The sequence below is a fragment of the Triturus cristatus genome, chromosome 10 (genome assembly GCF_964204655.1).
Source record: "Triturus cristatus chromosome 10, aTriCri1.1, whole genome shotgun sequence".
Taxonomy (NCBI): Eukaryota; Metazoa; Chordata; class Amphibia; order Caudata; family Salamandridae; genus Triturus; species Triturus cristatus.
The window spans coordinates 2,278,139-2,304,156 of record NC_140593.1 but is presented as its reverse complement, the minus strand read 5'-3'; the positions used below and the strand labels follow the sequence as shown (position 1 = coordinate 2,304,156).

At 46.2% G+C, this 26,018-nt stretch overlaps 1 protein-coding gene across 4 annotated transcripts in view; it reads left to right on the top strand.

Moving 5' to 3' along the window:
* FAM13B (family with sequence similarity 13 member B) overlaps positions 1 to 26,018 on the top strand; it is a 446,070-nt gene that overhangs the window by 223,967 nt on the left and 196,085 nt on the right. For all 4 annotated transcript variants that reach the window (XM_085630302.1, XM_085630303.1, XM_085630304.1 and 1 more), the window contains one exon: positions 22,478 to 22,682. In XM_085630302.1, the coding sequence (XP_085486428.1) occupies positions 22,478 to 22,682 (205 nt within the window). The remainder of the gene's footprint in view (positions 1 to 22,477; positions 22,683 to 26,018) is intronic.

Here is a 26,018-nt window from a genome sequence, read left to right as displayed (position 1 = left end):
TTCCGGCAGGAGAAGGGTCCTTGGGTGCGTTTCGGGCGACCTGGCAGCTGGTGCGAGATCGTCCGGCATTGATTGCGTGGAGAGTGCTGGGGTCGTAGCGTAGGCGGGTGTCGTGGTGTGCGGGGGCCAGTGTTCCTGGTGCTGGGCGCGGTCCAAGCGCAGACGGGTGCATACAGGCTTGCCTTAGGCGCGTCTGGCTTATATGGGGAGGGAGGAGCAGCTGGGAGTCGGGAGCAGCGAATGAGCACTGGGCAGACAGGGGGGCGGGGCCGCAGGGGGCACATAAGAGGGGGAAACATTGGCACAGAAGCAACAAGCATTTGCAAGGCAATAGGTCTCGCATTTGCAGGAGTTTGAGTTATTGGTATTGTAAATGACAATGCATTTTTATTTCTGTGTTTGAAAACCTGGAAGCGGTGTGTTAACACGCACTTTACTTTAGTCCTTACTTACGAGAAGCAAGGCTGGCAGTAAAAGAGGTGCAGTTACTGCCAGCCTAGCTTCTCCTAAGCAACGACTATATGTACAAAGTGTGCGTTTATGCGCTTCTTGCAGGTTTGCGAAACGCAAATAAAAGGTATTGTCATTTACAATGCCAATAGTTCACATTTTCACAACTGCGAGACCTATTCCATTGCAAATGCTCGTTATATACGTCACAAGCAAGACACTTTTCTATAGCATTAGAAAACATCTATGTAGCTTCTCAGTGGGCATGGTGTAAAAGCATGATCCACATTTTTAGGTCTCGGGACCATCTGGTCTGCCGAAGGCAGAACCGGAAGTCGAGAGATTTAATGACTTGGAGAAGAGGGGCTTGAACCCGCCCCTCTTCTCCCCTGTTCTCCATTGGCTGGCCTCTTGAATGCTGGCCAGCCATTGGAGAAGAGGTCAGTCATTCCGATTAGGCCCCGTCCTTTTCCGATCGGGGGCGTGTTTTTTGCAAGAAGTCTCAAGGAGGAGATAACAGCAAAACACGCCCCCAAATCCGAAAAGGACGCTGCGTTTCTCCGAGGCATTTCTGCTCTGCCTCGGAGAAAGGCGGTGGTGTCTTCCGGTGCCCTCGGCTTGTTCCTCTTTACTTTGCTCGGGCTGCATAGCTTATTTACATTACTGGTAAATTCACAATACGTCTTTCACAACCAGCTGCACTGTCTATTAATGTTAAGCTCAACCTAAAAATACTCCATACTTCCTTTCCGTGCGTTGCGTGCTCCCCTTCTGACACAATCATTTTGCAGAATCTGCTCTTTTTTGCCACGTAGAAACCACATCTGCCTGGCATTGGTGCATGCACACCGTCTTCGACAGGCGCTGCCATTTTTGCAACGATACAGGCTGACTCCAGGCAGGAAGAAACAAATCATGCAGCCATCCCAACACTACCGGCTTGTGTCTAATCAAAACCGAAAGCAGACGTCGTTTTCGCTGCCATCTTGGAAAGGGCTGATTAGAAGAAAGTTGACATGGGGATGTTGCAAATGAAAACCAGTATGAGACCTCGTATTTAGTTAAAGCGTTTTGTAGTACTCGTTCCATCTGCAAGGAAAGATTGCGAGTGGCCTATCCATGCTGAGAGCACGTTCATGTTTAAGCAGCAGTGTCCTTTATTGATGCCAGAATGTCTTACATTTGAATGTAATTAAACATTAATTATGGGCTAGAGTGGAAACTGATTAGGCGGAGAGGACAGCTTGAATCTTGAGAAATGCGTCCTGAAAGCGCAATGCTGTATAAGTCCAGTCTTAGTGAAGCCTATCCAGAAAATAGACTAACTTCCCCAGCAATATTGGCGCTTCATGGGAACCAGACGATTGCAAGGGAGGCGAGCCTACATTTTAGGCTCCGTGGTCTGAGGGTAAAGGGATATAATTAGAAAGATTAAATCGATGTTCCTTAAAACGGGGCATTAGAGAGCACTTTCTCAATGGAACAAGAGGCATTGCGTTGGAGCAGAGAAGCTTTACGAAAACGTGCAAGCAGAGAGAATTGGAAGATTACGAGCACAGACAGAATAGGAGGAAAACAGAATCTTTTGAGCGAGAGAAAAGAATGAAGTAAAGCATAAGCAGTAGAATGAAGGAAGGAAAGAGATGGTATGAGGAATGTCAAGGGTACAGAAGGATAAATAAACATAATGTATGAATTACATTTCTATTGTAACTGTCAACTTTAACCATAACTCAAGTCTCCCGGATGGTGTTACCTACACCCAAACAGATGGCATATTCACTGCTTCAGTTTGTCTTGTGTTTTAGAGCTTGTATCACATCCTCCTCTATTGTCTAGTGACTGTCAAGTTGTAGTCTAACTTCTCTTTCTGTGACCTGCTCTGGTTTTCACTGTGGAAAATCTGTTCAACCTATGGTTCAATAGTCCTAGCTGCCCTAAGTGATGCCACATGAGCACTGTTTCATTTTTTGTCCTTCCCAACTGAGTAGAAATTTGTTTTTTCAATTTTTTTAGTGCTTTTTGGAATGCTAGCAACTTAAGCATTTCCAATTTAATTCTGTCTTCTTTTAAGGGTCCCTAACATCATAGAAAGATTATTTCACATGTATGAGGGGATTTACAATGCAATGGTCTTGGCTTTGGTAAAGTTAGAGCTATTGGCATTGCTCATGACATTATTTTTGTTTGTTTTTGTTTTTAAAACATTTAAAGAAACGGCATTGTCATGAGCAATGCCAATAGCTCTAACTTTACCAATGCCGAGACCATTGCATTGTAAATGCTTGTTTGTATACTGACAGCTAGGTTATTTCTTTCCTACCGCATCTCACCCCATGCTAGTTTAGAAGCAACCTTTATGCAACCGGGATAAGGGTTACATCTCCTCATTAAAAAAGGTACACTGCCTTTTGGTAATGTAGCGACCGGTACAGCAGATTTATTTGTGTGCCTCCTAAGTGATTTATAAATTTAAACCAAACAATCTTTAGGTGAGTCATTGGTATGCTTATGTTGTGAGCATTACCTGGAATTGTTGTCTTAAGGCCTCATTAATGTGCATACTTGGTTGTATCATTGGTAATTTCAAACTAAAATCACAAACCCCACCTAAAAAGCTATTTGTAAGTGCCCTTTGAAAGCCAATAGGTTCACCTAAGCAAAATCTAATGACTTTATCTATGTTTTTTTACAGCAGAAGCTGCTGTGTAAAATGAATAAAAGCGCTATGACGCGGGCAGCATTGACTGCATCATAGCGTATTAAAAAAAAAAAACTTTAAGCCATATTGCACATCAACTCCTGCTGCTTTGCAACGTGTAAAAAAAAAAAAAAAAACATTGACAAAGCCACTAGATCTCGCAAATGAGAAACCTGTGCCAAAGCTTTCTGAGAATGAAATTGCAAGTTTACTCGCCTGTAGTACTGGTGTCAGGGTACTTCGAGTGGGAAGTCTGCTTCTGTGTCGATGATGGGTAGTGGAAAGTTTGAGTCTCAGCGTCAGCGCAACAATGTGATCCTGGGCAAATCACATCATCTTCCCTGTGCCTTAAACGAAATTCTGAAATGTAACTGGTGCCCATATAATGAAGTCACCATCTGACGTCAGACGGCACTAGAGAACAAACAAAAAAGTAGAAGACTACGACTTGAGGCCAGTGGCCTGCAATCTTAAAGCAGTCACCAAATGTCTGTAATTTTGATAATTACATATTTTGACTCTGGAGTTAGCATGGCTTGCATTTAAAAAGTTCAACTATAATTTAGAATGTTAATTTAGCTAAATAAAACACGAATAACTATCAACTGCTATAGTGCACATCCAGCATTTGATTGTAAATATAAAAATATATTCATGCTTAATATTTCAATAACACGTCATTCACAACATTTTCAGCAACAGCTCACATTTCTTTTATTTTGGTGTTCTACGTACCTGTGAACCAGAAACTAAGTAAAGGAAGATGTTTAGTGCGCTGCCAGGACTGGACTGAATTGTTATAGTTCCTTTTCTATTTCCATAACTACTGCTGTATCAACGAGTTCTGATAAACAAATAGAGCGTTACTTTGTCTCATCTATTGTACCTACACTGGGAGCCAATCCGGTGGACACTCCTTTGGGTGAAACCACGAGAGCCACCAGGGGTTAAAGGGCACTGCGGAAGGACTGCGGATAAGTGCCCTGGCGCACTGTGACAATAAAGCAAGTGCTGTGACCTTAAAGATGTGACGTAATGGAAAGAGCTGCGAATTTGAGGACCGTGTTTGAATCCTGGACAAATCTTGCAATCTCCCAGGTGTCTTAAAAACAAATAGAAGAGCTCCAATACCTTCGGGTCAGATATAGCAGGAGTAGTCATTTGGGTCAAACTATGGGAGTGGGTGTGGGTGTGGGCGAGGGAGGAGACACCAGGCACCAATTAATTTTGCAGGTTATAAATTCAACATGTTTCCCATACACATCAGAGCGCAGCCCTGGAACTCAAACAGATAAGCAGAGCCAAGCTCTGCATAAAACACAAGGCAGATCCTGCAAGCCTGGTGACGTTTGACAGGCAAACACCGGAGTTATGCGAGGCAGGTGGGTGTAGTCAGGTGCCACTGCGGACAACATCGACAGCCTGAGGTCGTTTAATATATAAAATCTGTTATCGCATACACAGCACGGTCCGTCGGGCACATGCATCCAGGAGACTGTGAAGCCACGCCAGGAACTGCGTCACATCAGAGCAGAAGTGAATGATGTCCACGTGAAGGGCAGCGAGAAATACGCGCTGTGCGTGCAAAACCTATGGCTCAAGCAGTCTCTGTGAGTACCAAGCCCCGATCTGCATTTCTCCCTCAAGTGTCTCTAGCTGCTGCATGCAAAACGTGGTGGCGGGGCTCATTGCTGAAAGCAAGGCTTGGGAGCAACGCGTTCCAAGTCTCGTGTAAGAGAAATGAATGGTAAATAACAAACAATGCCCTTTGAAATGTGTATTAAAAAAGTTTAAATGAAAGACATGGGAGAAAGCAGGGAAAAGAAGTATTAAGGGAGTGCATAAGATGTGGCACAGCGACCAAAGCTGCTAACTCGAGGGCTGGGGATCCTGGTTCGAGTCCCCGCGGCGGAACATCTGTTGATTCTGTGCACATCACAATGTCTCCGGGTGATAAATTGGGTTATATAAATCTGTTAATTTAATTTAAAGTATTACGCAAAAGGAAACCAGCATTGGCCACGCGGCCGCGAAAGTGAAGCGGACGCGGCTGATCGCGATTACGGAGGAAAGACACATGGCGCTGCGCGCGTGCACGTTCACGTGCACTGAAGCTTTAGGCCACTGCAGCACTTTGAAAAGCCTGTATACAAAATGTCTCGGCCAGACCAGCGCATGCGCTGCATCAGGCGAGACCTAAAAAAGGGGCACAAAAGAGGGGGAAAAAAGTGGCACAGAAGCAAAAAAAACGGAGCACAAGAACGGAGGATGAACACATTTACGAGCGAGTCCTTAGCAGCGGCAGCTGGGGCAGGGGCACACAGGCGGAGCTGTGCGAAGAGGGAGCGATCTACCAGGAGGGGCAGGGGTCGCCCCCCAAAAAAAGCGTCGACTTAAATCCACCGGCTCATGTTAAGCACTGGTTTAATCCTTTTCCCACTCTACGCACTCTTACTCCTGTCTTTTTTCCGGGAGTGCGCTCCGTGTGCTTCCAGGGTGGGGAACGCTTCAGAAAACTTGTTGTTACTTACAAAGTTATGACTTTTTACAGAAATTTACACAACTGTAACCAACACAACCCCCCATAATGCCCCTTAGCAGCACTCGGGTCTGTCCTCTAATACAGACTTATTCATGCAAAAAAAACTGACCAAAAAGGCAGACATTTTTGCACAAGGGGGTAAAATTTCAGTTTTGTAAAAAATTGTCAGTGATTTATTCTGTGAACTTGCAAAATGTAACTTTTTGCACGCAAACATGGAAACTTGGGAAGGAAATCTGTTTTGTGCATAAGGGTGCTGCTTTGGACTCGGATGCCCAGACACAGACAGGCTCAGTTCGCTCCGCCGGGCTGCAAATCTTTGAAGTAAGTTCTACACGTTCCTCTGCAGCGAGGGCTTTACCATCAACAGCTGTTCTGCCTGAGTATCGACGCGGAATAGCTTCTTTAAACCGTGTTTCCAACAGAAACAGACTAGACCTGCTGGAGCAGGGTTGAAGGGAGCAGGCGGGGAATTTAAAAGTAATTTAAAGTACTTCTTTGGCATAAACATGTGGGTGATGTCATCTTTGAGCATGAGACAACATTCAAAACAATATTTGGAGTAATCAAAGGCGTGTCTTTCAGTAAATACTGCATAGCCATACATTCAGCTCCCTGCGCGGATTCTGGGGCAAGCACCCTCGCTGGTCCAGCTAGCCATGTAGCCCAGATGTGCGGCCACTGGAAGTATGCGATTTTTTTTGCAGTTGCAGTGTTTTCGCTCAATTAAGGATGTGCTTAAATAATCCACCATCTACTGGATAATCTACAGATTTTAACAAGTAAATTTGTTTCTAGCTCAAACGGATCAACAGTTACTAAAAACTCGGCAACACATGTTGCTGCCAGCGGAAGGCTCTTCAGAAAGGCTAGCTGGCATCTTTCTGTTGCTTATTTCATTTTAGTCTATGGCTGTTACTAAGGAGGTGAAAAATTTGCCCAGATAGTCTTAATATATTTAAAAATGATAAAATGAGGTATCGCAAAATATACCAAATGATGCCCCATCATTTGCTTTTCCTTTACCGCATAATTTAAACCGTGACCACAGTTTGGTCCTCTCCTGCTGTCATTCCATTGGCCTTGGACATTTTCCAGGGCGGTTTGTGGTTTCCAGTCCATCGCTGGTGAAGTATGGTGGAGGTCGAAAAGGATTGTGACACTAACAGTGAGGAATGCTTCACCTATTTGTACGCCGAGCAGATGAACTTCAAGCCGTTGTATATAGTGCGGCGTGTAGTTTCAAAGGCCTGTTTGGTGTAATTTTCATCCTGCTGATGGGTAGACCAAAGCTGGAGGGCGCTCCTAGAGGCGACGAAGTTTTGTGACCCTCAGTTGCAATCGTGTCGGTGTGGGCGCGCGCCCAGTCTATGCAGCCAGTGTCTGAGGTAGAAGGTGCTTTTATTGGCTGAACCTGACAGGTGAGCCTGTGCCCTCAGACTCCTCACCCATGAGGTCTCCACAGCGGCCAGGGAAGGCCCCACGACTCCCCACCATCAGTGTACGTACGTGGAGGTGAGAGGCGAGCTGTGCGAGCGGCCTTCTCTCCAGGTGTCCGAGTCCCTTGGTCCTTGAGGGCAGAGTGTACCCAGGCCTGCGGTCGGATCTTCCTCGCATGCATTTCAAGGGTTGGTGACCCCCTGGCAGTCTCCCTGGCACCGTGGGAGTAGGGTTAGGTCATCTTTCACCCACTGCCCCACTCTGCCCGGCACCCCTTCCCTTGTTATCAGACCTTTGCTTAACTGAGTGCGAGAATGAGTTCCTGCGTAGCGCCAACAGGCTCCCTGGGAGACTTTTGGGAACTCTGATCAGGAGGAGGGATGAGGCAGGAAGTCTGAAATTGTAATAGTCAAAGACATATTTCAGTAAAAAGATTTACGAAATAAACTTTTTCTTGGATTCAGCGCCTTGATTTGGTGCAGAACAGACACGGAGCAGTGAACAAGTCCGGCTTCCTCCCAGAACCTGAGGCTGCAGGGACGGATCTAGATCTAGGGATGCACCAGACTGCAGTCACTTTTTTAAGGGAACTCTACGCGGATGCAAGTGCCAGAGTAAGATTCGGTACTAGTTGTGAATTGACTGCATCTTTTGGGGTAGAAAAGGGGGTGAGACAAGGTTGTGTCCTGGCTCCATTCCTCTTCACCCTCTATACCAATGGCCTGGAGGCTGAAATGTTGAGTGGAGCCCAGGACCTTCCTATGGTGGCCAATCGCCGCATTCCGGCATTATTGTATGCGGATGATGCGGTCATCCTTGCTCGCACCCCAAATGAACTCCAGAGGGCTTTAAACAAATATGCTCTTTTTATGGCCAGTCTGAACCTTAAGGTCAACATAGGGAAAACCTTCGTTATGAAGGCAGGTGTTAGTAAGAACACCAAAACTAGATCCATCTACTTGAATAAGGAAAGTTTAGCAAATACTGACAGTTATCCGTATCTAGGTGTCATGATTGACAAACAACTAACCTGGAAACCGGCAGTCGAAGTAAGAAAACTCCAGTTTGCGAGAACCACCTCCGCACTCGTGAGTTTCTCCAGGAAACTGGGGAGGAAAGCACCTGCGGAGATGACAAAAATTTATAAAGCCAAATGTATTTCAGTGGCTTTATATGGCGCAGGAGTATGGGGCCACGTGTCCGTGGCTCCCATCCAGGCGATAGAAAACAATTTTTTGAGATATCTTCTCGCCTTACCAACCTCAGCCGCAAACTACTCCTGCCATTTAGAGCTAGGCCTACCATATGTTACTGACCTGGCAAAAATCCAGCCGCTCTTACTGTGGTACCGAATATGGTCATCTGAAAAACTTTCCTTACCCAAAATATCATTCAAGATTGCATGGACCTTGATAATGTTTTCAGATCTGGGTGGGTATCCTATGTCAAAAAGTTCTTAATAGATCTAGGACTAGGAAACTATTATCATGATCCTCTTACCATACAGGAGCTAACAAGAAAGGCCTTCTTTGTTATAAACACCTTGAAGATTTAAGACTCAATTCAGAGGTAATGAAGCAAACAGTTAGGCACAGTCTTACAGTACAGACGGTTTTGGGGATTCAGCCTTACCTTACCTATAATATTACTTCTTATGAGCTGTTTCTTTTGGTGAGGTTTAGACTGAATTACTTCCACCGCTTAGTGACATTTCCGCTGAGAAACAATTGGGCTAAAATAATTCCACCTTGCCCATGTGACGGGAGTTCCTCCCAGACTACAATCCACACTATATTATTCTGTAAATATTATACAGACCAGCGGAAGAAATCACTAATCCCCTTATTAAAACGCATGGGCTTCCGTACTTGTCGCCCGGCCTTATTGTTTTTGCAGTCACTTGAGGGGGAAGGGCTGACCTATACTGTTTCTAATTTCCTACAGTATATTATGCGTCATAGACAGAACTTAGGCTGACTTAACACAGTTCTGATTTTAATTTTAAATGAATTGTATTGACTTAACAGATGTTTCACCCAGATACTTACCTCACGATCTAAACTCTGTGAACTGTTACTTGATTATTTGTGCTAGCCATGAGTTTTAACACAATGAATTTTATAAATGTTTCTTTTTTAAATTATGTATTTTATGTGTATTTGCATATGTATCTTTTATGACTCTTTGGAGAAGCCGAATAAAGAAAATTTTGAATTTGAATGTAGTTGCTTCCCTGTGAAATGGATCCAAAAAAGAAAAACACTCTTGCGGGAAACACCTTTTTTCTGACATTTTTCTATTCCAAAGTGCAGCGGGATGGAGAGAAATAGAAGGATTTAAATATGAAAAATAAATACATAACTAAATAAAGCAAGACAGGGGTTGCAAAGTGGCCAGATCTGTTTTATTCACATCCAAACACATCAGCCTCACTTTACAGAGTTTGCAGTGAAGCGCTACTTTCATTTTCTCGTCTTTCTTTGAACATCATTGTTGTCAGGTTGGGAGAGTGTACCATTCCTGGAGGTACTGCAATACCTGGTTGATGGGTGGATTGGAAAACAAAATGTGTACCATGGCTCTGTGTTTATGGATGTGGTCTTTTTATACCATACTGCTTACGTTTATTAAGGATATAAGCAATGGACAGTGAAACGGTTCCCTTCAGGGCCCTCTAGTCATGTCCATAACTTTTCAGGTGAAACCACTCGCTGATTTCTGAATAGTGAGTGAGAGATCGTTAAGGTAACCATGTTGTTTCTGCTTACATTTCACATGCTTTACTTAATCTTGCATTCCCTTTGAGTGGTTGCTCTTACTTTTTTTTTTTTTAGGCAGCATATTACTCTTATCAAGTGCATAATTTGTTTTGAGCCACACCCAAGGGTTTATAGCGGGCACAATTAGTTTGTAGCTGAAGGCAGTGCGAGTGTCTCTCAGTGGGGAAGTATGGTTTTCAGTGGGGGAGAGGATGTGGCACTATGGCCAGAGCTGTCGATTTTGGAACTGGGGAACCGGGTTCAGCCTTCATTTCCAGTCCACCAGACCACTCTACTGAGGGAGCACGTTCCCATGCTAGACCGTAGAAGGCCCCACTAGACCTTAGAAGGCTTGATGTCTTAGCACAAGCAGGTGTACCCTAGTGGTGTCTATTGTGGGTTAACCTTGAAGGCCTGTCCACCACAATCCATCTCCAGTCTTGCGGGCAGGCCTACGAAGCAGCACACCCTAGAGCAACAGTGATCCGGTCACTGTGACTCTGTCACTGAGGTCACATGAACCTTGAGCAGATTAGGGCGATGCGAACGGTGTGACCTCACTGGGTACCTATTTTGGGTGGGTGCGTAGTGTTTGCAAGTATATTATGGTTTTAAAAAAACTTGCTGCCTCCTTCCTGTCCTCCAGCAATTTTCAGAAACAATAAAAATGTCATGATAATTTCGGTGATTAATGTTCTTCCTAGAGAGAGATCCGAGTTTTGTCTAGTGGGAGGGTTGACTCCTGGAAAGGTAGCACAGAGGGTTAATATGCCTGCTGCAAAGAACATGTACCATGCAGATCACAAAGTGCACTGCTTTAATGGGGGGACCATGATGAATGGTCATTTAATGTCAGCTGTAGATGATGGATCCCTGAACAGTGTCATGTATGTGCATGTTTGCATTGTGCTGAGGGGATTACCAGGTAATTGTTCACGCAGCTCTCTGATGGATGTCACATGTGGTTTTTCTGAGCCCCCAGATAGATCATGCAGTCTGTGTGTTCTCTTTTGTACTGCCAGTCACCGGTGTATTCAACTGTGTAGCTTTGGACCGTGTCATGTATGTGCATGTAACTTGCATGATCGAGGTAACTATTAGCGGCGATACTACGTGTCTCTCATTCCTCTTTCAAGTGCTTGCCGTCCTTTTTCCCCAGTAAACCTGGAAGGACCCGGATCATACTAATGACCCCGATCTATACCCCTCCAGACCATCCCCACCCGATGACAATATTGGCTTCGCACAGCTCATTAATAGAGCTGCTCAATACCACGGGGTGGAATTACACACAAACTCCTTGGAAGGTGGATTTTCTAGTGGAAACTTTCGCCCCCTCACAAAAAACCACAAACACTCTGCCCATGCTCAAAGGTATGATAAAACACGCTAATGAGGTATTCAAAAACCCTGTTAGAGCCAGAATACTGATGCCCAGGGTAGACACAAAATATAAAGCGGCTCCTACAGACCCAATTTACATCAGGGGTCAGGTACTTTTAGATTCGATTGTTGTTGCAAATGCATAGAAAAAGGCAAATTCTCAGAGAACAGGTGACGCCCCTCCACCTGACAAAGAATTAAAACTTATAGATGCTTCAGGCAAGAGAATCTCACCTCAAGCTGCCAACCATTGGCGCATTGCCAATGTATAAGCTCTCCTGGCTCGGTATGATAGAGCTCCCTATGACCAGCTGGAAAAACTGATGCAACACTTACCAGACCAATACAAGGATAAAGCTCACAACCACATTCAAGAGGGTAAACTTATCGCAAACGCTTCCATCAAATGTGCCCTTGACGCAGCTGACAGAGCCTTGCGTGCCATTAGCACCAGTGTTTTGCTACGCCGACACACTTGGCTTTGGATCTCAGGATTCAAACAAGAAGTACAGTTCGCACTCCTTAAGCAGCCTTTTGATCAACATCTTTTTGGCCCCACAGTCGATTCTTCATTGGAGAAAATGAAGAGACAGACTACTAAAGCCATGGGGACATTTCAGAAAACACTTCCTCATCTTATAAAAGCCCCAATCAATCCTCCTCATCCATAGAATATTTTCGGGGAGGATACAGCTGGAATAACAATAGAGGAAGGGGCAGGGCAAATTCCACCCGCACTTCCCCTTCCACCAAACAGTGACTTTCCTCCACTCCCCCGATCATTCCACTCCTGTCAGGGGACTTCTATCACAGATCCTACCTGTCTGGAATTCAATCACAACAGACAAGTCGGTAAGATAGTATGGTTACGGCCTGGAACTCACTTCTACACCCTAAACATTCCTCCCAGACAACGTCCAATGTCCACAGAACATCTTACACCTCTTAAATAAGAGGTTCTCTCTCTATTACAAAAACATGCAATAGAACCAGTTCCTTTGCTTCACCAAAGCACAGGGGTTTACTCCCTCTATTTTCTTATCCCAAAAAAGGACAACTCTCTCAGGCCCATATTGGACTTCAGACTGCTAAACCTCTACATTCAGTCGGACCACTTCCACATGGCCACTCTTCAGCAGGTGCTCCCACTACTTCAACAAGACGACTTTCTCTCTACCCTGGATTTAAAGGACGCCTACTTTCATATTCCCATTCACCCCGCTTACAGGAAATATCTCCGGTTCATGGTAGATGGTCAACACTACCAGTTCAAGGTCTTCCCATTCGGGGTGACTACAGCACCCACAGTCTTCAAGTGTCTCGCAGTAGTTGAAGCCCACTTAAGAAGACCGCAAATTCATGTTTCCCTTATCTAGATGACTGGCTTATAAAACCCAAGTCACACAGCAGCTTTGTGCACCACACACACAAAACAATCTAACTACTTCACCACTTGGGATTCCAGGTAAACCTCACCAAATCTCACCTCCAACCATCCAACATACAACAATATCTAGGGGCTACAATAGACACTTCAACAGCTCTAGCATGCCCCAACCCAGTCAGGATAAGTGCCATACAAGCTCTAAGACAAACATTTCAGCCCCAACACTCACTACCAGCGCAGTTTTTCACTCAGTTATTCGGGATGGTGTCCCCTTGCGTTTTCATCGTCCTTATGCAAGACTCCATATGCGTCCCTTACAGGAGTGTTTGGCACGTTAGTGGAACCAGGCTCAAGGTCAGCTAACGGATCTGATGTTGGTAGACGACTGCACCCATCGCTCTCTGCAGTGGTGGAACACACAAAACCTTTTCAAAGGGCGGCCGTTCCTCAAGCTGGTTCCACAGGTAGTGCTAACAGGCGCATTGCTCACCGGCTGGGGAGCTCATCTTCAAACCCATATCATTGAGGGCATATGGACCCCTCAACTAAAACAATTCCACCCAAATTACCTGGAATTTTTAGCAATCTTCCTAGCGTTAAAATCTTTTCAACTCTACCTCATGAGCAAAGCAATCCTAATCCATACAGACAACATGACAGCAGTGTATACTGTACAAAAACAGGGTGGGGGGGATACACTCTCTACAGCTTTCACATCAAGCTCAAAGCATATGGAGACGGGCCATTCCTCAAAACATATATATCTCCTTGCAGAACACCTCCAAAGAGTACACATTTAAATTGCTATTCTACTCAGTCGCCAAAAACAGCAGATTCACGAATGGGAACTTCATCGTCAAGTTCTGCTTCCATTCTTTCAAATGTGGGGCCACCCCGAAATAGATCTAATCGCCACACACCAAAACGCAAAATGCCAAAGCTTCTCATCCAGGTATCCACACCCATTCTCCAAAGGCAATGCGCAATGGATGAACTGGACAGGCAAATTTGCTTACACTTTTCCGCCTCTCCCGCTCATTCAGCTAGTGGTTCGAAAGCTCAAACAGCATTCCCTCTCAATGCTCCTGATTGCTCCGACATGGGCCAGACAGCCATGGTTCACAACCCTCTTGGAACTAACAGTAGTGTCTCATCAAAAGCTACGCCTCTTACCCAAGCTTCTCACTCAGAGCCATGGAGAGATGAGACATCCAGATCCCAGTCAATTCAACCATTCCCTCTTGCACCTGAAATCTTAGAGTTTGGCTACCTCAATCTCTTGCCAGACTGCATGAACATCATTAAAGAGGCTAGACGTCCCACCACTAGAGCTTGCTATGCCGCAAAGTGGAAAAGATTTGTAATTTACTGTACAAACCACCAAATCAACCCACTAGATGCTTCTATTCAAAATATCATCTGTTACCTTTTGCATCTACAACAGTGCAACCTAGCGTTTACATCCATTAGACTACATTTCGCTGCCATAGCAGCCTAGCTCCAAAATAAACACTAGTCTTTGTTTAGCGTACCACCTATCAAACCTTTTATGGAAGGACTTAAAAGAATAATTCCACCTAGAGTTCCACACCCTCTAGTATGGAACTTTAATGTGGTCCTTACCAGACTCATGGGTCCCCCATTTGAACCTATGCATAAATGCGAATTACAATTTCTCACCTGGAAAGTAGCTTTCCTGGCTGCCATCACATCTCTCAGAAGAGTCGGTGAACTTCAGTTATTAACCAAACAAGAACCATTTCTACAAATTCACCATAACAAAGTGGTTCTTGGGAGTAACCCAATTTTTGTATCTAAAGTCGTTTCTGCTTTCCACCTTAAGCAGTCTGTAGAACTCCCAGTGTTTTTCCCTCTACCAGACTCAGTAGCAGAACGGCTTCACACGCTAGACGTCAAAAGAGCGATGCTTTACTACATTGAAAGAACAAAATCCTTTAGAAAGACTAAATAACTTTTTGTTGCTTTCTCCCCATCTCATAAGGGCAATCCGATCTCAAAAACAGGGATTGCAAGGTGGATTGTTAAATGCATCCAAATGTGCTATGCTAAAGCCAAACGCACATTAACCATTCCCAGTAGAGCTCACTCCCAACGTAAACTAGGGGCATCTATGGCATTCTTAGGGAACATTCCCCTAGATGACATGGTCTACACCTCACACCTTCACAAAACACTATTGTGTAGATGTGCAGGCAAAACAACAAGCTAGCGTGGGCTAGGCTGTATTGAGAATACTTTTTCAAACCACTGCAACAGATACTTGTAGCCACCGCTAAGGAGGTAACTGCTGTATAGTCTATGCAAAAGTATACAAACTGCAGCTCATATGCCTCGAACGGAAAATGCTACTTACCAGTATGCATCTGTTCTTTGCATGTAGAGCTGCAAAATCTCACACGCCCACCCACCTCCCCGGAACCTGTATCTGTTCCAGTGTTATCTTACTTAGATACATCACACATGGACATCTTTCCATTTCTTACTAACTCCATCATAACCCTCCATGGCAAAACAATCTGGAGATGGAGTCGATGCCCACGCGCACTATCGTCCTAAGGAGGAGTCACCTATCCTGTGACTACGAAGAGTTCTTCCAAGACAAAAACAAAGTGCAAACATCCGAGCCCAACACCAGATGGCGATTTATGCACAAGTGCACAAATCCACAGCTCTACATGCCAAGAACAGACGCACACTGGCGAGCAGCATTTTCCTTTCCTCCATAGGATAACATTGACTGGTTTTCTATTAAAACTTTCTAAGTGTGGAGTTGGAAAATTCTTTAAAATTAACCAACGAAAACAATTTTACTTACCTGTTTACAGTAAATGTCCCAGTGCAGTATCCAGGTATACTACACTGTGTAAGAAAAGTAATCTTAAAAGTAACTTACCTGCAATTTTACTAAAATGCCCATACAAAGTATATGTACTGTATTTCCAAAGCATTGCATTCTCAGTACCAGTGCTGCAATCCGAACAAAGTGCCTATACACTTACAATTCAAACTGTTTACAAACTGCATCTCTACTGCAAAGTATGTATTGCTTACCTGTGCCAGACTTGCTTGGTTCTAGAAAATAAAATAGCTTAAAGAATATTTTTATACAAAAAACATGTCTTGTGTTCAGTCTTTGAGTGTGTGAATTCATTTGCTGACTGTACAACAAATGCATAACACAGTCCTCTGATACTGCCTCACTGGTCGACCGCGCTACCACAAATAGAGAGAGTGAGGTGCTATCTAACTTTACCTCTGCCTACCTTTTGGAATCCTCTGGACTCCGTGCACACTATACCTCACTTTGCTATAGTATATACAGAACCAGCTTCCTACACACGCGCACTACAAGAGTACCCCCAGTGTCAGTACTTTATGATAGATGATTGAAGAAGTGATGGCGAGCACGCGGACTAAGAGTACCCCCAGGGTCAGTACCTCATGATGATAGATGATTGAGGAGGTGATGGGGAGCACGCGGACTAGAAGAGTACCCCCAGTGTCAGTACTTTATGATAGATGATTGAGGAGGTGATGGCCAGCACGCGGACTAAGAGTACCCCCAGGGTCAGTACTTTTTGATGATAGATATTTTTTACTTCCTCAATCATCTATCGGGCAGAGTAAAAGCAGCCGTGACTTATGGAGCTCGGGTCTGGTTGCACCGATACCACTACAAATCATTGAGAATACATTTTTGTTACTCTGTAGTGGGCCTCCCTTCCTCTTTCACAAACGGTATCTTATACACGGAATTGGGTTTGCCTTCTTATTTCAGATTACACACAACTAGCCCCACTCCTCCTCTGTCATTCAATCTGGAGGAGAGACACAGCGCCACTGACTCCATGAATAATAAGGAGCTGCCTAGCTATGGGCAAGTGGAGGAGGTCCAGGTAGCTTCGTTATGTAGAGTCAACCCTGAGGGAGATTGGTCTCCATGAACTTTAAGGTCCTCTGGTTTGTAAGAAGATCTCTAAACAAAGTTTGTGGCATGTTCATGCGGATGTCTGAGTACAAGCGTAAGGAATACTATCAAGAGAAACAGGCAGCCCGGGCATATTGCCTTAACCCACCATTAACTGAGGGAGGTTTCTCTTTCCTAGTAAATGTAAACCGGATGCAACACAAATACTTTACTGAGGTTTCGCACTAACCGGATTCCTCTCATGTTAGGTTATCCTGAAAAAACATATACTCATTTGATTTAAGTGCGTGCCCATGTGATAATTTATCATTACAAACTGAATTGCACCTAGTTTTATTTTGCAGGCTATATGAAAATGAAATGAATGTCCACCTCAAACCAATTTTAAAGAGAATGCATTTTAAGCAGTGTCGGTCGGGTAGCACTATATTGCCTAAAAACACTCCCTGACCCTCTGGTTTGTTATTCAGTTGCGTCATTCCTATGGGCCTGCTTGAGGAAGGGGACAACGAGCAGACAATTGAGCCCGCTAAATAACAACACAAGTACTTAGACTTAGCATATAAAATGATTTTTCTTTAACGTTTTTAATGCATTTTCTGTCTTTATTCTTAAAATTGTGCTGAAATATTTGTAATCTTAAAACTAGAATTTTGGTAATAATGTTAAGTTGACGTATTTGTGTGCTTTCATGATCATTTTTAATTTGATAGAATAAAGATGAACTGATTGATTGAGGAAGTGATGGGGAGCACGCGGACTAAGAGTACCCCCAGGTCCGTACCTCATGATAGATGATTGAGGAGGTGATGGGGAGCACGCGGACTAGAAGAGTACCCCCAGGGTCAGTACCTCATGATAGATGATTGAGGAGGTGATGGGGAGCACGCGGACTAGAAGAGTACCCCCAGTGTCAGTACTTTATGATAGATGATTGAGGAGGTGATGGGGAGCACGCGGACTAGAAGAGTACCCCCAATGTCAGTACTTTATGATAGATGATTGAGGAAGTGATGGCGAGCACGCGGACTAGAAGAGTACAGCCAGGGTCAGCACTTTGATAGATGATTGAGGAAGTGATGGGGAGCACGCAGACTAAGAGTACCCCCAGGTCCGTACCTCATGATGATAGATGATTGAGAAGGTGATGGGGAGCACGCAGACTAGAAGAGTACCCCCTGGGTCAGTACTTTGATAGATGATTGAGGAAGTGATGGGGAGCACGCGGACTAGAAGAGTACCCCCAGTGTCAGTACTTTATGATAGATGATTGAGGAAGTGATGGGGAGCACGCGGACTAGAAGAGTACCCCCAGGTCCGTACCTCATGATGATAGATGATTGAGGAAGTGATGGGGAGCACGCGGACTAGAAGAGTACCCCCAGTGTCAGTACTTTATGATAGATGATTGAGGAAGTGATGGGGAGCACGCGGACTAGAAGAGTACCCCCAGGTCCGTACCTCATGATGATAGATGATTGAGGTGGTGATGGGGAGCACGCGGACTAGAAGAGTACACCCAGGGTCAGCACTTTGATAGATGATTGAGGTGGTGATGGGGAGCACGCGGACTAGAAGAGTACCCCCAGTGTCAGTTCTTTATGATAGATGATTGAAGAAGTGATGGCGAGCACGCGGACTAAGAGTACCCCCAGGGTCAGTACCTCATGATGATAGATGATTGAGGAGGTGATGGGGAGCACGCGGACTAGAAGAGTACCCCCAGTGTCAGTACTTTATGATAGATGATTGAGGAAGTGATGGCGAGCACGCAGACTAAGAGTACCCCCAGGTCCGTACCTCATGATGATAGATGATTGAGGAGGTGATAGGGAGCACACGGACTAGAAGAGTACCCCTAATGTCAGTACTTTATGATAGATGATTGAGGAAGTGATGGCGAGCACGCGGACTAGAAGAGTACAGCCAGGGTCAGCACTTTGATAGATGATTGAGGAAGTGATGGGGAGCACGCGGACTAAGAGTACCCCCAGGTCCGTACCTCATGATGATAGATGATTGAGAAGGTGATGGGGAGCACGCAGACTAGAAGAGTACCCCCTGGGTCAGTACTTTGATAGATGATTGAGGAAGTGATGGGGAGCACGCGGACTAGAAGAGTACCCCCAGTGTCAGTACTTTATGATAGATGATTGAGAAAGTGATGGCGAGCACGCGGACTAAGAGTACCCCCAGGTCCGTACCTCATGATGATAGATGATTGAGGAAGTGATGGGGAGCACGCGGACTAGAAGAGTACCCCCAGTGTCAGTACTTTATGATAGATGATTGAGGAAGTGATGGCGAGCACGCAGATTAGAAGAGTACCCCCAGGTCCGTACCTCATGATGATAGATGATTGAGGAGGTGATGGCGAGCACGCGGACTAGAAGAGTACCCCCAGGGTCAGTACTTTGATAGATGATTGAGGAAGTGATGGCGAGCACGCGGACTATAAGAGTACCCCCAGGTCCGTACCTCATGATGATAGATGATTGAGAAGGTGATGGGGAGCACGCAGACTAGAAGAGTACCCCCTGGGTCAGTACTTTGATAGATGATTGAGGAAGTGATGGGGAGCACGCGGACTAGAAGAGTACCCCCAGTGTCAGTACTTTATGATAGATGATTGAGAAAGTGATGGCGAGCACGCGGACTAAGAGTACCCCCAGGTCCGTACCTCATGATGATAGATGATTGAGGAAGTGATGGGGAGCACGCGGACTAGAAGAGTACCCCCAGTGTCAGTACTTTATGATAGATGATTGAGGAAGTGATGGCGAGCACGCAGATTAGAAGAGTACCCCCAGGTCCGTACCTCATGATGATAGATGATTGAGGAGGTGATGGCGAGCACGCGGACTAGAAGAGTACCCCCAGGGTCAGTACTTTGATAGATGATTGAGGAAGTGATGGCGAGCACGCGGACTATAAGAGTACCCCCAGGTCCGTACCTCATGATGATAGATGATTGAGGAAGTGATGGGCTGCACGCGTACTAAGAGTACCCCCAGGGTCAGTACCTCATGATGATAGATGATTGAGGAAGTGATGGCGAGCACGCGAACTAAAAGTACCCCCAGGTCCGTACCTCATGATGATAGATGATTGAGGAGGTGATGGCGAGCACGCGGACTAGAAGAGTACCCCCAGTGTCAGTACTTTATGATAGATGATTGAGGAAGTGATGGGCAGCACGCGGACTAGAAGAGTACCCCCAGGGTCAGTCCTTTCATAGATATAATTGAGGAAGTGATGAAAAGCCCTGAGATGGTGGATTACGTCTGGCCTGTACAGAACGATCAAGATGATTGGAGTGGTCCTTAAGATCACAAAGACCAGTTCAACCAATCACATAATTTGTAAAGCGCACTACATACCCGGGAGGGTTTCAAGGCGCTGGGGGTGATGCTGCTATTGGTCGAAGAGCCAGGTCTTGAGTTGTCTCCTGAGGGTCAGCAGGTCTTCGGTTTGTCGCAGGTAGAGGGGGAGGGTGTTCCAGGTCGTGGCGGCGCGATGGGAGAAGGATCTGCCTCCGGAAGTAGTTCTCTGGATGCGTGGGACCGTGGCCAGGGCGTGGTCGGCGGAGCGGAGTTTCCTGTTTGGTACGTAGGAGAGTTGACTGTTGAGATAGGCTGAGCCGGTTTTGTGGAGTGCCTTGTGTGCGTGAATCAGGAGCTTGAAGGAGATTCTTTTGTCAATGGGGAGCCAGTGCAGGTTCCTCAGGTGGGGGGCGATGTGGTCGTGGCGTGGGACGTCGAGGATCAGACGTGCAGAGGCGTTCTGGATTCTCTGCAGTCTGTTGATGAGTTTGGACGAGGCTCCGGCGTAGAGGGCGTTTCCGTAGTCGAGTCTGCTGCTAACCAGGGTCTGGGTGACCGTTTTCCTCGTGTTTGTCAGGATCCATCTGTAGATCATGCGGAGGGTGTTGAAACAGGTGGAGGAGACTGCGTTGACTTGTTTGGTCATGGAGAGTTTCGAGTAGAGGATGACTCCCAGGTTGCGTGCGTGGTCGGTGGGGGCAGGGGGAGACCCCAGTGATGTGGGCCACCAAGAGTCGTCCGATGCAGAGGGGTTGGACAAGAGGATGAGGATTTCCTTCTTGCCTGTGTTTAGTTTGAGGCAGCTGTCCTCCATCCAGTCTGCGACTGCCTTCATTCCCTGGTGGAGGTTGGATTTGGCGGCGAGCGATTCCTTGGTGAGGGAGAGGATCAGTTGAGTGTTGTTGGTGTGGGAGATTATGTTGAGGTCGTGCTATCGGACGATGCGTGCTAGTGTTGCCATGTAGACGTTGAACAGCGTCGGGCAGAGGGAGGATCCTTGAGGGACGCCGCAGGTGATCTCTAAGGCATCGGATCGGAATGGGGGAGGCGGACTCTCTGAGTTTTGCCGGAGAGGAAGGAGGTGGTCCAGTCCAGGGCCTTGTCTCGGATCCCTGCGTCGTGGAGGCGCGTGCGGTGGCAGACGGTGTCGAAGGCGGCAGAGAGGTCCAGGTGGATGAGGGCCACCGTCTCGCCGTTGTCTAGCAGGATCCTGATGTCGTCTGTGGCGGCGATGAGGGCGGTCTCGGTGCTATGGTCGCTGCAGAATCCTGATTGGGATGGGTCCAAGATGTTGTCTTCGAGGTGACGGGTCAGCTGGGTGTTAACTATCTTCTTGATGACTTTCGCTGGGAACGGAAGCAGGGAGATGGGTCGGAAGTTCGTTAGGTTGCTCGGATCCGCCTTGGGTTTCTTCAGTAGGGTGTTGATCTCTGCGTGCTTCCAGTTCTCAGGGAAGGTGGCGGTCTCGAAGGAGAAGTTGGTGATTTTGTTCAGGTGGGGTGTGATGGAATTGCTGGCTTTGTTGAAAATGTGGTGCAGGAGAGGGTCGGACGGGGATCCGGAGTGGATTGTTCCCATGGTCTTGATTGTGTCCTCGATGCTCACGTTGGCCCAGGTTGTCAGGGTGTCGTGGGTGGTGGGGTGCGGTGGGTTCGGTGCGGTCAGCAGGGGTCGTCCGGGGTCTGAAACTGTTGTGGATGTCGGTGATTTTCCGGTGAGCCCACAGTGGTGATATTTTATGTTCTAATATTGGGGAAGCAAATGCGGACTCCTGGAAAGCAGCAGACTGAATCCTACGTTTCTGCTCGGTGAAATTTGTGGCAGATATCTTTTTGGAAAAAAGGTTACGCAGTGACTTGGCACTATTTATATACAGCAGATGATTCAACAAAGAGGTTATTAACATCTGGTGTGATGATTCAAGACTAGAACTTGAAACCATAGCATCAGAGCAGGTGACTCGTGGAAGAAGCTCAACCCGGCAGGGCCTCAGCCCTTGGGTGAGATGAAAGTGGGTCAGTTTGAGACGGTTCCTGCACCTTAGCAGGAGTAGGACACGGTGACCGAGCTGGCCGCGTTCTTGAGCGAGGAGATGCAGTTCCACTTTGGCACCACATTTCCTTATCGTTTGTTAAGTCTTTCCAGCTGTATGAACATCTCGCTTCCCGAGTCTTATTTGAGGAAGATGAGCGAGTTGTGCAGTTTGAGGCTTCGGTGTTGTGGGTTTCTCATAGTATCAATCAATCAGGGGGGTTGTTGAAGTACAACTACTCACCCGTAAGGGTCTCAATGCGCTAGGGGTGGGGGGGGTGCAGGTTCCATTCCATCAAGGATGCGGTCTGTCGAAGAGCCAGGTTTTGAGGTTTCTTGCAAAGATGGGGAGCGAGGTTTGTCTGAGGTGGAGCGGAAGTACATTTTTATGATCGCTCATGTCATGTAGCTTTACATTGGGTGTATCTGTGGTTATGCTTTTTGCGTCTTCTGCATTTGTGATGTTTCCTGCTAAATGTTACAATTGGTCTTGTCTTGTTTGTATTTTCTAGAACCATTTCCTGCTTTTAAAACCTGGCAAGGGGATACAGAAACGGGTGAGGCTCAGCTGTCTCCACAGGCTGCTAGATTGAAGCACTCGATGGAGGAGGAGGTTTTCCCAATGCTATCCCATCGCTGCTTGGATTTTGGACAGAGCCAGCGATTTCTGCATGATCCCGAAGTGGCAGATTCATCAAAAGCTCTCTCTTTTGTTAGGTAAAGATTCCTGCCTTCTGTCTTTATTACAGCAAGTGACTTCTCTGGTATACACTGCCTAGCATCGCCCGTGTCCATATTCATAGGTTCCTCTGCTGAGCCTTAGTGAAGCCTCTCTCGTTTTACAATTGGATTACTGAGGCACTTTCCTTGACCCTTATCAGTGTGTCTCCACATTCTTCTGTTTGGCTCGTTGTGTTTCATCTGCCCATTGTTTTAATGAGATTGATGCCTCTCCACGAAAGAACCGCACACGTCTTGGGTTACAGATGGCAGTGGCCTGCATGTCCTCATGCTGTTCTCCTTCTTTAGTTCATTAATAATCATAAACATTGAATATTCTGATGCATACTTCTACCTGAAGAATCTACACCTGTAGAATAATCCCAGATGTAAACCTGGATCAGGAAACTTCATAGTTCATGTCGCCGGTAGGGAGTGCTGACTTCACATCGTCGCCGGAAGTGGTAGCATTTGACTTCACCGAAGCCATATTGCGCCCACTTAAGCGCAGTGATGTCAATTCCCTGATTTCCCACATGTTTGTCGTGGCTCCAGAGCTTGCTTTTTTTTGTCTTTTTGTCATGAGTTTTCCTCAAAAGTTTTTGTTCATGTGCAATACTAGGTCTTTTTTTCCCCGAAGCCCTCACTAAACGCTCCCCACTGCCCCTCCTGACCCCCCACCCCCTCTCCCAGAAGTCTGGTTTTAAGCCTTGTTAGGTTTGTGAGGGATAGCTCTCTATAACAGACCCTCATTCGATCTGCTTGTAGTGCTTTCAGTCTGACCATAATCCCCGTTCATGTCAGTGGGAGTCAAAGCTCTTCATTAACCCTGGGCATAGTTTGCGTAGTAGCGCTACGCGTAGCTATGCTTCGCACTACGCGAGATACGCGTAACACTACGCAAACTGCATAGTGAGCTGTTCGGGATGATTGCACAGTGCCGGATGCTTGTCCGCACTGTGCAATCATTGAAAACGGCATCTCGCACAGTGCGAGCTGTCGTTTTTTGCCGCTAGAGTAGATTTTTACTCGAGCGGCAGCTTTCTCAACACGGACTGGTAGTTTCGCATCGCGAGTGGTCGTGAGCATATGCGACCACTCGCAATGAGAAACCTGACCTCCCCGCGTTGAGAATCCCGTTGCGAGGTTTATTTTCCACGCTCGCGATCACCAACTCGATGTTGCTGATCGCGAACGAGGAAAAGGTTTCGCCGGGAGGTCATTTTGCTCGCTTGCAGTCGCCTACTTGACGTTGAGGACCGCGAGCGAGCAAAAAATGCCAACTACGCTACACGGTTTTGCACTGTGCTACATGCAATTCGCGTAGCGCGAAGTAGCACAAACTACGCGAGCGTAGCGTAGTTGGCCGCCCAGGGTTACTCTTCATGGCCTGATCCTGTGTTGACAAGCTGAGCCGTTTTAGCTTGAGACAGTGTTCCAGGTCACCTTCCTCTCATTCTTTAGGGAAAAAGAATTACAGGATACACAAGAAACCGAAATAAGTCTCCTAGGCGACCCTGTCTGCCACAGGATCTTCATCCGGTAAGGCAGAACTTGTTATGGTGGAACAAACTGACTAAGCTAGCAGCTCCATCTATGGCCTCAGCCAGACCCATTATCGGAGCCGAATAGACTAAAGTTGGTGCCAACACTTTTGTGTTTATTGGCACCAGCTACAACATATCTTGTACTGCCAGCGCTGCCTTGATCCTATATATATTTTCTGGGTATCGACCTAGCAATGTTTCTCAAAGCAATGCTTGGCGTTTTTGCCAGGACCACTGCTTTCTCCGGCGCACCACTAGGCCACCTTTCAACCTTTCATGATTGGACCTATGGACCCGGACTTTCGGCCCCATCACCTTCTCCTGCCTTCACTCCGGCACACCACTACTTGACCGTTCTATTGGCACCATGGCAAGAGGCATCTATCGGAACAATGAATCCCTTAGTGAAGTCAGGTGCCTTCAGGACAGGTGTTAAACACAGATTTTCCTTGAGGGTGTCAAAAGCCTTTTGACACTTCTCATTCCAGATGACTTTTCTGGGTTGTTTTTTTAGGTAGGCTCAGTTAGTGATGCCATTATGCTACCACAAACCTTCAAAAATACCCTCTAGTGCCTAGTAATGCCAAGGGAGGCCCTTACTTGGGTCTGTGTCCTAGGAGCCTCCCAGACCGTATTTGTCTGGCTCTTGGGTTGAAGATGTTGTACATGGTCTCTAGCAACTTGGTGGCCGGACAATGCCTTGCCGCATCTGGCCTACCTGCCTTGATGTTCGGGCCTGCCTTCTGCAGGGCCTGAAGCACTTCCTTGAGGTAGACCAGGTGATCCTGCGAAGTCGAACTAAATACAGCTATATCAAGATAAGCGGCACTCATATCTTCCAGACCTGAAAGTGCTCTATTCACCAACTGCTGGAACGTGGCAAGTGCACTCTTCAACCCAGAGGGCGTTACTTTAAATTGGAAGTGGCCTTCAGGTGTGGAAGAAGCAGACATCCTATTCGCTTCTGGGGTGAGTGTCAGAGTTGTACTCCTCAGGGTCCGGATGATGCAGTAAGGGGTCCACCTTTAGACATCCCCAACTTTAAATAATACCAAGTTTTAGTGCCATCAAATGAGGGAAGGGTGGGATGGGGAAAACTGGGAGAAGAACCTTAAAGACAAGAACACAGAGGTGAAATACAAGTTCATGCAACACTAGTCTCAATTGGTCTCGCTAGATCATAATCTGCCATGTCCACTTTGACGTGTATATATACCAGTCCCTGGCTTCAGGAACCAAACCCAATAATTAGTCAAACCTGGAGCGGTTTCTAGAACACCAAGAAAACAGATTAACTTCCTACAAAGACCTTGAAACGGAGCATTCAACACTTAATTAGCCCTCCATACATACCGGTTCTATTTGTATTAGAAAACAAAAATAAGAAAAAGCAAAGCTTCGAAGCAGCAATGTCTTAGTCTGGAATATCACAAAAATAATAAGCAAAGTCTTGTGCTCTTTACTAGGTAGTAAACGATCCAAACGATAATCCAGCAAGGAAACAAAAAAAAGGTAGATCCACTCAGAGTAATTCCTAATATCGAATTCTCCAAAACCAACCAATCAAGCAAAGTAAAGGAATGACCCTGTACTCCTACCTCGGAGTATGATTGCGCTGAACACAGCGGTTTCCTCACCGCTTCACTTAAATTGATCCTTCGGGCTAGCAACACCCTTCCGGGTAAATACCTGGAAACTTTCCCCCTGTGCTCAAGGAAACATGGAGTACCGAAGGTGCACAGCTGGACGCTAAACAAGGCAGTGACGTCAGAGGCCACGATTCACC